This window comes from Lepidochelys olivacea (assembly GCF_965140295.1).
Source record: "Lepidochelys olivacea isolate rLepOli2 genome assembly, chromosome: 7".
NCBI lineage: Eukaryota > Metazoa > Chordata > Testudines > Cheloniidae > Lepidochelys > Lepidochelys olivacea.
The window spans coordinates 41,973,129-41,984,185 of NC_140417.1; the positions used below are offsets into that span (position 1 = coordinate 41,973,129).

The window sequence follows — 11,057 nt, forward strand, 5'->3', positions numbered from 1 at the left end:
CGGTCCTGGGGCCGGTTTTGTTCAATATCTTCATAAATGATCTGGAGGATGGTGTGGATTGCACTCTCAGCAAATTTGCGGATGATACTAAACTAGGAGGAGTGGTTGATATGCTGGAGGGCAGGGATAGGATAGAGGGACCTAGACAAATTAGAGGATTGGGCCAAAAGAAATCTGATGAGGTTCAATAAGGATAAGTGCAGGGTCCTGCACTTAGGACGGAAGAACTCAATGCACAGCTACAGACTAGGGACCGAATGGCTAGGCAGCAGTTCTGCAGAAAAGGACCTAGGGATGACAGTGGATGAGAAGCTGGATATGAGTCAGCAGTGTGCCCTTGTTCCCAAGAAGGCCAATGGCATTTTGGAAGTATAAGTAAGGGCATAGCGAGCAGATCGAGGGACGTGATCATTCCCCTCTATTCGACATTGGTGAGGCCTCATCTGGAGTACTGTGTCCAGTTTTGGGCCCCACACTACAAGAAGGATGTGGATAAATTGGAGAGAGTTCAGCGAAGGGCAACAAAAATTATTAAGGGTCTGGAACACATGAGTTATGAGGAGAGGCTGAGGGAACTGGGATTGTTTAGTCTGCAGAAGAGAAGAATGAGAGGGGATCTGATAGCTGCTTTCAACTACCTGAGAGGTGGTTCCAGAGAGGATGGTTCTAGACTATTCTCAGTGGCAGAAGAGGACAGGACAAGAGTAATGGTCTCAAGTTGCAGTGGGGGAGGTTTAGATTGGATATTAGGAAAATCTTTTTCACTAGGAGGGTGGTGAAACACTGGAATGTGTTACCTAGGGAGGTGGTAGAATCTCCTTCCTTAGAAGTTTTTAAGGTCAGGCTTGACAAAGCCCTGGCTGGGATGATTTAATTGGGGATTGCTCCTGCTTTGAGCAGGGGGTTGGACTAGATGACCTCCTGAGGTCCCTTCCAACCCTGATATTCTATGAGTCTAAGTAGCTTTGTGTGTGATGAGGCTCTTGAAATATTTTGGTCAAAGACAAAATAAAAAAAATGGCTCTTCTATGAAAGATTGCCAACCCCTAATATAGTGCATAGAGCCTGCCTGGTCAGTTGCACATAGCAAGGGTGAGCTGCTAGGTTTGCTTGCTAAAGTGGGCAATCAGGAAAAAAAGCACTTCAAAAACCACACAGAAGGTTCTGAGGGAGGGAGGGAGGTAGCAGCTTCCGGTCTCTGTGACCCCTGACTAATGCTGTTTAAAATTGTGATAACTGCTGGAAGACTGTTAGGGTCAGCATATGCCATATAGTATTTACACTCACACTGTGAGCCTCAGTATGTTGACCGTGACTTTATGCTACTCAGCGAGGGTAGTTTTACTGCATCACTGTAACAGGGCACTTACATCACAGTGAAATTGAGTGTAGATACATGCACACACAGCTGAAGCAAGGCAACTCACATCAGCCTAACTATGTAGTACAGACTAGGCCTCAGTACACATGTAGTCACAGGAGCCCGAGATTACTTCACACAGCTCCTTCAGCAAGGAAAAAAAAATGCTCAACTTACAGTCTGACATGAATTATCCTATTTCTTTGAAGTATTGATACTAAAGTAATATTCATAAGATTTGGAAGTCATTTCACTTATGAAATGAGCTGTATACATTTTCAAAGATCTGCGGTTCACTTTATGTTTTTCTTTTCATAAGAAATCTCAGTCTTTCACTCATCTTTGAAAACTCCAAACTGCCATGAAGCAAGAGCTTTATAGATTTTTGAAAGAATAACCAAATAAAAGCAGCTAAACTGCCTCTCCCTGAAAAAAAGAAAAAGACAGACAGACAGCATTCACTGCACATTTTATTAAATAGCCAACTGGCAAAGCAAAAACAATAGCCTTGTAGCACGGCATCCCTAAGATCTAGTTCCTTTCTCAAATACACTCAGTGCAAAGCGCTGTAATGCACTGAAAAACAAAACAGCAACCAGAAGAAATACGACCATAAGCCGATAAGGAGACAACAGGTTTTCAAAGTTCAAGATATTAATAAATAGGACACCTCTGCACAAGTGCACAGGGATGAACGGGATAGGATTGGAAAATCTTCCTGGGTTATGTCTTATAAAATGGTAAATTAAAGATCTTAAAAGGCACACAGAGGAAACAAATCTATTCTTCTGAATGTAGAATCTACATCACACTCCATTCAAAAGAATAAACATAGCTGTAGTTATTTCATAGTAGTCTCTCAAAAAAGAGACGTTAATATGTATTTAGTTATTGAATCTGCTGTTAACCTGTAGGCAACAATACTATACATTTATAACTTCATCTTAACTGTTTAGCAAACAAGTTTCAGCAACCTACAAAGCACACCAACTTCATACTATTTCATTATTAAACACATCTGAAAAATCTTAAGTGCCCTTGTACCATTAGCTGTTGAAATGCTAAGTCTATAAATGCTTTTAACAGTTTACAAAGGAAGACTATTCTGGTTTGAAATCATGGCAGCTACTTCAATGAGCATCAGAGTAATCAGTCATTTAGACTTTAGTCATAATATTACTAGTTTTTGTGCAAGTCTTATAACAAGCTAACAAGTTCAGAACAGAAACCTTTAAGAAATGATTATCATACCCACCGGTGGTATTTTCTCCTTGAAAGCAGGGGTTCTCAGGGATACACGTACTCTGGGAGTACGTGGAGATCTTCCAGGAGGTAGGTACATCAACTCATCTAGATATTTGCCTAGTTTTACAACAGGCTACATAAAAAGCACTAGTGAAGTCAGTACAAACTAAAACGCCATACAGACAATGACTTGTTTATACTGTTCTATAAACTATACACTGAAATGTAAAGGACAATATTTATATTCCAATCGATTTATTTTATAATTCTACAGTAAAATGAGAAAGCAAGCAGTTTTTCCAGTAATAGTGTGCTGTGATATGTCTGTATTTTTATGTCTGATTTTGAAAGTAAGTAGTTTTTAAATTAGGTGAAGCTTGGGTGACACAAGACAAAGTCCCCTGAAAGGGATACAGTAGTCTGGAAAGATTGAGAACCACTGCTTTAAAGCGCTTTTGGAATAACATGTATGCAACCTGAGCTAATTCTCCCATTCTTCCCTTACTGCTAGGACCAAATGTTAGCATACAAACATTTTTCAAACAATTAGTACTAATGATACTGTATTACAACCCCCACCAAACACACAAAACCCTGTAACTTCAACTAACAGCATTACCATGAACATTAATATTAGTAAAGCATCAATATTGGCTGAAGGAAAAACCAACAAGAGCACCAACCTGCCATAGCCATCGCATTACATTTGTTACCATTTCTCTTAAATCTCAGAATTCCACCTTTACTGACATTACATTCAAAGTCCCGAAGAAAGGCCCCAGGATTTTCAAGCCAACAGAAAAATGCCTAATGGCATCTGCTATTTTATTATTTTGCATTTGTGACAAGTGTTCTAACTCAAACATAAGCAGACTTTGTCCGCCTGAGGGCTTCATTAATGAATGGACATGAACCAGAGGGCTGCTCCAAATTCTCATGAAAATGGAATCACAGATGCCACATAAAGACAAGTTCCAGCATACAATGCTCCACGTTGTAAATTTGCTCTGAACATGATGGAATATTGTATGCCAAGACCTGAAGTCCTAAAGGCATTAAATCTCATTGTTAAATTCTGTGGGTAATGTTTTACTCACACTTGTAGAATGACCAGCTCCACATTATACAGTAAAACAATGGTCTTGGCATAGAGAGTCAGAACCTAGACACTTAGGTTCTTCCTAGCCATACACAATTTAACACCCCAAATGCCACAAAAATCTGTAAATTAAGTTTCTCAGTGAGACAGCAATTAATAAAATAGTATTATTCCCTGTGCTCCAAAAATGGGAAACAGAACTGCAAAGGCTGTATCTAATTCATAAATCACACTAAGCTGTCTAGCTAACTTAGGGCTTGTCTACACTGACAATTTACAGCACTGCAACTTTCTGGCTCAGGGGTGTGAAAAAACACCCCCAAGCGCAGCAAGTTTTAGCGCTGTAAAGCAACAGTGTAGACAGTGCACCAATACTGGGAGCTACGCCCCTTATGGAGGTGGGGTTTTTTTTGTTTTGTTGTTGTTGTTGTAAGAGCACTGCGACCACACAAGGCACTTTAAAGCACTGCCACAGCAGCGCTTTAGCATTACCAGCTTAGACTAGCCTAAAGATACGGCAAAAAGCCCACTACTTTAAATACATGATCCTGAGGGTAGCACAACCTCCAGTAGCAACAATGACAGTCCCAGTGAGTATACATTTATTACGAAGGTGACAAAAAGTCCAGTTCACTCAGTAAAGACATTTAACTCCTAAATTAATAAAATATTTTGACGACAGTATTATATATTTCACATAGAAAAAGTAGTCGCATGACAATATTTACATGTAACTCAACACAAGCCCTCAGAGAGCATAAGCATATTTTCCTCTGAAGGGAAAGAGATTTCAAGATAACCATAGAACAAAAAAAACAAAGATTTCCCCACACTGAAGGCAAAGTATTTTTTTTTTTTTTTTTTTTGCATACTATACATCTATCATTGTGGTATCAAAGACACACTGATCAAAACATGTCAGGACTTAAAAATCCTGTTTCTCCCAGATTCCCAAAATAATTACTCCTTTAGTCTATTAAGCCCCACAAAAACATGCTAATAAGAGAAATCCCTCTTTTTCTGGACCACTCCAAATCATCATGTGCCTTGAAACACAAACCAGTTGTTTACAATTATATTTTAACGAAACATTAGGTTACTGGAGTATACCTATACACCAAAAAAAAAAAAAAAAAAACCACACATGAACAAAAGTCATCAGTTCCAATAAACCAAAGGAAAAGCATACATACTAGATTATATACTGAGGGAAAGAAAGGGAATTCATTAGTTCTCTCTTTACAGCAGAAATATCAAACACTCTTTATTTCAAGCCCTGTTTGAAATACAGAATACCTAAAGAAGATTGCCTAATTTAGAAAATTGCTCTTTCATTTTTAATGTAGGAATCTCTGCTGGTAAACACTGGTTAAAAATGCAAATCTACACAAAAGATGTGCAGCTCCCCTCTGACAAGTGAGACACCACCCCCACTTGATAGAAGTCCATGGCTCACAAAAAGGAGATCTTTCTCCTAAGTAGAAAACCTTTATTACAGCAATTGCTTGCAAATCTCATTCTCCTGGCTTAACTGGGGGAGTGAGGAAGAAAAACAGGTTTGATAAGGCCCTGTTTACTCTAAAGCTCCAAACCACAGGACAAGTTAACTGATGGGATAGCACCAATGTGGATATCAATGGTGCAAGGTACCCACACTAACCCTGCTCTTTCTGATGAAATGTTTCTCGACATCCACATTTGTGTTGCACCGTGTAGTTGCAGTTGCATTGCCTTTTAGGTACGTATTCCACAGTTCACAGCACAATGCTCTGAACCAGGAGCTTATGGGAAATTTCCAAGGACCACCAGGAAAGATACTAGATGGACTACCTAAGGAGTGACTGGTGAAATGTGAGACAGTAATAAAGCGACTATTCACACTGAAGGGCCTTCTATACCTTCAATTCCTACCTGCACTGGCACTGCACAGGAGAGGACCATAGTGTGATTACGCTTGCCTTAAGCAAGTCTAATCCAAACAGTGCAAGCATTCACACACCAGTAGAAGCAATCTTGCTTATGAATGAGTGATGTGTCACAAGTATTCTAGGGCAAGGGTGGCCAACCTGAGCCTCAGAAGGAGCCAGGATTTACCAATGTACATTGCCAAAGAGCCACAGTAATATATCAGCAGCCCCCCATCAGCTCCCCCTTTCCTCCCACCCGCCGGCAGCCCTGCAGATCAGCACCTCCCCGCTCCCTCCCCGCACCTCCCAATCAGCTGTTTCATGGCATGCAGGAAGCTCTGGGGAGAGGAGGGAGGGCATGGCAGGCTCAGGGGAGGGGGCAGGAAGGGGTGGAGTGGGGGCAGGGCCTGTGGCAGAACCAGGGGTTGAGCAGTGAGCACCCCATGGCACATTGGAAAGTTGGTGCCTGCAGCTCCAGCCCCGGAGTCAGTGACTATACAATGAGACGCATATCAACTTCTGAAGAGCCGCATGTGGCTACCTATTCTAGGGCAACCAAACAATGATTCCAAGCCAGATGTCTCCTGTGCTACATTCAGGTTTCAAAACTTTAAGAGACAAGGACTTTTTCGCAGCATTTCAGCCTCAAGTTACATATCACATATCACCCACTGTGAAGCAAGAACTGCATTTAAGAATAGATACAATTGTTGCACAATCGAGATACAAGAAAGTGTGACATGCTTGGACTGAACAAAACTTTAGTCACTACTTTGTGTATGCAACTGTTCCATTAGCACACACCTAGGCTGACTGACAGCAGACCATTAGAATGACAATAGCACATATGACTAGTGATTATCAACAACAAAACTAAGCTAGTATTTAAACAGTATTTCATATGTTCTAACTTTTTTAATTAAAATAGTTCATAAGTGACCCACAAACCTAGAAGTATTAAGAAGCAAGACTCATTGGCTTGATGCTGTTTGTACTGGAGCAACAACATGCACCCTCCCATTGCACTGCAAACATCGCAAACTTTTTTTGTTGTGTTGAAAAGAGATTTGACAGTTATATGGAATTTAAGGTAGGATTCTACACTTTCCACATGTTTAAATTGCATCATGTCCCTGGAATAAGTAATCCCTTAAGTACAATGGAGCACTGTTTCTGAGATTCCCACCATCCAACTACTGAATGCTGGGTTTGGTATTTTTTAAAATTGCACATAAAAAAACCATAACATTGTAAGTAAGGAGCAAAACTATATTCAACTCTCTCACAGTAACTTATGAAAATTTTCAACATAAGGGGCAGAAGAAAGTAGAAAAGTCTCCAAGCTCAAATAAAAATAGGTGCCATAATAGCCTTAGCACATTTTTACACATGGTTCTGAATTCTCCTTAGCTAAATTGATTAATACATTACAAGGGGAAAAGCAATTGCACTGGTCTGAAGTTTAGAACCTGATATATTCAGTCCTGGACCAGTAAAAATATGGGTGGAGCAAGTTTTAAGGACTATCAACTCAAACCATAAATGCTTACACAAATGCCTCCTGTCTTTGATCAACTCTGCTTTACCAATAGTAAAAAAGGTTGTTTTAAATCTATGAACAGTATCAGAAGATAAGAGATCTTGGAAAATAACAGTCACTTATATCCATGCTGGAATTAGCATACAAGGCTACAAATGAAATAGCATACAAGGCTACAGAAACCTTGCCAGAACCATATATATACTTGTCTTAAAAGCATGTATAAAGTTGTGATGCCTAATAATTGTAATAAATGAAAATGCACAGCAAAAGAGAAGTGAAGAGTAATAATATCCTGGCAGCAGTAAAATGACTGCACACCTTTTTAATCCAATACAGAAGACACATAGGTATTTACAAGATTTTCTAGTACATTCATCACCAGCATCTGAGCATATAAGGTTAATGAATTTAGTCTCAAAATTCCCCAATGAGGTATGGATTTATTCCCTTTTTACAGATGGAAAATGGAGGCACAGAGATTAAATGACATGCCTGTATTCACAGAGGAAGTCTATGACAGAGTCAAAAGCAGAACCCAAATCTCCTTAATCTCAGTTCATTGTCTTAGCCACAAATTCACTCTCTCTCTCTAGTGCGGTGGGGGGGAAGGATGGGGGTGGGGGGAGGATGGGGAAGATATTACTAGTGTTCCTCCTTCATCCCTTAAAATGTTTTTCCACATCTTTATTCCTTCTCCTCCCTCCCTCACCCACAGTGTAAGGTAACAAACTTTCCCTGGTGCTTTTCCCACATCTCCCCTCAAAAACATAGTAAATGACTACTCATCAGGTCCTTTTCCCCTTAAAAGGGGGTGCAGACTTTAAGGAAGGCCGCAGGTTTAAATGTCAGGTAAACAATCTGTGCTAGCCCCTTCCATAGTTGTGGCAGTTTCACTCCATACCACACCCCACCCGGGGGAAGAAAACCAGGAAATGGAATCCTAGAGACATTATTAGAATGGAAAACTACCTGTATAGGAAATGAGAAAAAGCACCAGGCAAAGTCTCCTTCCCTTCCAGCTGGGGAGGGGAGGTTGTGTGCCGAAGAATTTGGAATATTTTAAAGGCATGAATGAGAACAAAGGAATAAATCACTTTTCAAAAGTAATCCTAGCTCTCTACATTTGTGAGAGAAAGAGAGGCAGCAGGGGAGACTTGACCTAGGATTTCATCCCACAGCTCCCCTTCCCAGATAAGTGTATTGGGAAGGGATGCAATTTCCCTGTAGTCACCCCTCCCACACAAACCTCCGCCTCCCACTACGGAAAGGGCTAAAATTCCCTGAAGCCCCCAACTCTTGCTGCCTCTCTCCAGGTGAAGGTGCGGAGAGTAGTTTCCCTAGGACTTTACTCCCCCCGCCATCCTGCATCTCTCTCAATGGGGGGCGTTACCCCCACAAACACCCTCGTAAGCGCCACTGCTCAGCTCCACACGGGGCGGCAGGCCGTGGGACTTCCCCGGAGCCCACCCCGGCTTCCCCGCCCTCTGAGCAGGAATCCCTTTAAACAGTGGGGGCCATGGCCTCTGACCTGTGCCCTCCGACCCCTGGCCCGTCGGAGGGGCTCGGAGCGGCTCCTGCGCAGCAGCGACAGCGAAGCGGCCCAAGCCGCCACCCCCGGCGGCCGTTACCAGCCCCGCGCGGAACGCGAGCCGGGGCCAGGCGCCCCGCGCGGAGGAAGGGTTCCGGCTCCCCGTACCTGGCTGTGGGAGACGACGAGGCTCTTGTTCCCTTCCCCGTGGTATTTCCATTCATTCTCATCCATCTTCTCTGCGTCCATCCCCCGCCCGGGCTGCCCCCCGACTCGGTCCCCGTCGGGCGACGGCAGGTCTCCGTCCCGCTGCCGCCGGCCCCGTGGGTCTTCTGCGCGAACGCTCACGAATCAGCCATCTGGTGTTCACGCTCTCCCACAGCCCCCGCAGGCAGCCCGGTTCCCGCAGGAAGTCCCGCCCTCCGCCGGCGAGGTTACGGGGTGGCCGGAGCTCACGCAACCCGAGGCTGGGCCGGCCGCCCAGAGGCTCGTGATTGGCGGGCAGCCATCTTGGGTTTGGTCAGCCCCGCCAGCCGCCATCTTTGATTGGGGCAGGGGCTGGGCTTGCGGAACGAAGTCCTTCCACCTTCACGGAGGGCAGGGAGGGGGTTCGATAGATAGGACTGGTCTGTTTTGTCCGCCATCTTTAGTGGGGGCAGAGGCGGGCGCCTATTTGTCATCCCTCGTGAGTCTGGGGATGGGGTTCAGAACATGGGCATGGGCAAGTGAGCGGGGGCGGGGAGGCTCTGGGGAACGCCTTAACACAGCCACCCCCCCAGCTCGGACTGTCCGAGCAGAATGGGCACTTCCTGGGTGACGTGGGGAGGAGGGGGTCAGTCCATGGGAGCCCATATTCTCAAGGGTATGGAGCTCCCTACAGGTCTAGGAGGGGCACGTTGTCCGGGCTACCCCACACCCCCGAGGGTGATCTCCTCTGGATCACAGTGTAAAGGGATGGACACATTTTGCAAGGTGCTGCATAAGCTTCGAAGTGGGCTCCTCTGCACTTCCGTTTGTTCAATGAGTCACAAAGAACATTGACTGGTCTTAACTGGAGCAAGGACTACGGCTGTGTAATATTAAATGTACCACCCTGAAGCGCAGTGTAGGAAAGAAAAGGAGGACTTGCGGCACCTTAGAGACTAACCAATTTATTTGAGCATAAGCTTTCGTGAACTCCAGCATCCGATGAAGTGAGCTGTAGCTCACGAAAGCTTATGCTCAAATAAATTGGTTAGTCTCTAAGGGGCCACAAGTACTCCTTTTCCTTTTGCAAATACAGACTAACACGGCTGCTACCCTGAAACCAGTGTAGGAAAGGCTACTCCTAACGTGTGAGCTGTCCTTATTCCTACTGTGGTGAAACACAGCTCTGTCACGGTAAAGCTTTCTAGTGTTATCACTCACGAATTTAAAAAAAAAAAATCACAAGTCAGGATCTCAAAAAACTATGATTGGTTTTAAAAACATATTTTAAGAAATAATGTTGGAGTTCTTTTTATTGCCTTCTGCTTTTTGAGCCTTCAGAGTGCACTGTAGCCATATTTTCAAGTTTTTCTCCACATAAGGGCCAAAAAATATGTTTTTTGAAAAAGAAAGCTGATTTTCTCACAAATCACTTTTCAAGAGGAACTGAATATCCTATATAGGAAGCTCACATTATTATTGGTCCAGAAGATTTCTTGCCGATAGTGTTTGTGTTTGACAAGGAGTCTGTCCCTATCCATGTTTTCACCCCTGAAAAGCCAGCCGGGGACCCATATTACACACATCACTATGAGAAATCAAATATCTTAGGAGTAGCATGGTATCTCTTTGTGTTTGATTTTTTCCATATATAGAGCTATAACCACAAAATAAAAAAGAACAAAGCTGCTCTTTTAATGGTAGTTGTACCCTCTACAAACAGGTTTCAGAGTAACAGCCGTGTTAGTCTGTATTCGCAAAAAGAAAAGGAGTACTTGTGGCACCTTAGAGACTAACCAATTTATTTGAGCATGAGCTTTCGTGAGCTACAGTACTCCTTTTCTTTTTGCCTCTACAAACAATAGTGCAAATTTGCTGTTGCTGCTGGGAATACAAATACTAGAAGCCACACACCCTTATACTGTTGAGACAAGGAGTACAGATAAATTCCCAGTATCTGAATTTTAATTTATACAAAATTTGTTTATATCCTCTGAATACAAAATTTTTACAGAGGTCAAACTATATGTATCACATACTCTGAAGATAATTGGACTTGTTCTTTTCATAAATTGTTTCCTCATGGTTACAGGAGATGTCAGGGAGCTACAACCTCTTATTTGCCCTTCTTCACTGTGTGAAAGACATGTAACCTCCATGCTTCAGGATACTCATCTTTAAATGAGTAA

The 11,057-nt window shown here is 43.0% G+C and overlaps 1 protein-coding gene across 1 annotated transcript in view; it reads right to left on the reverse strand.

Moving 5' to 3' along the window:
- IPPK (inositol-pentakisphosphate 2-kinase) overlaps positions 1-9,103 on the reverse strand; it is a 98,018-nt gene extending 88,915 nt beyond the window's left edge. The window contains exon 1 of the mRNA XM_084635183.1: positions 8,851-9,103. Within this exon, the coding sequence (XP_084491309.1) occupies positions 8,851-8,931 (81 nt within the window). The 5' untranslated portion in view covers positions 8,932-9,103. The remainder of the gene's footprint in view (positions 1-8,850) is intronic.
- Between the last annotated feature and the right edge of the window lie 1,954 nt (positions 9,104-11,057).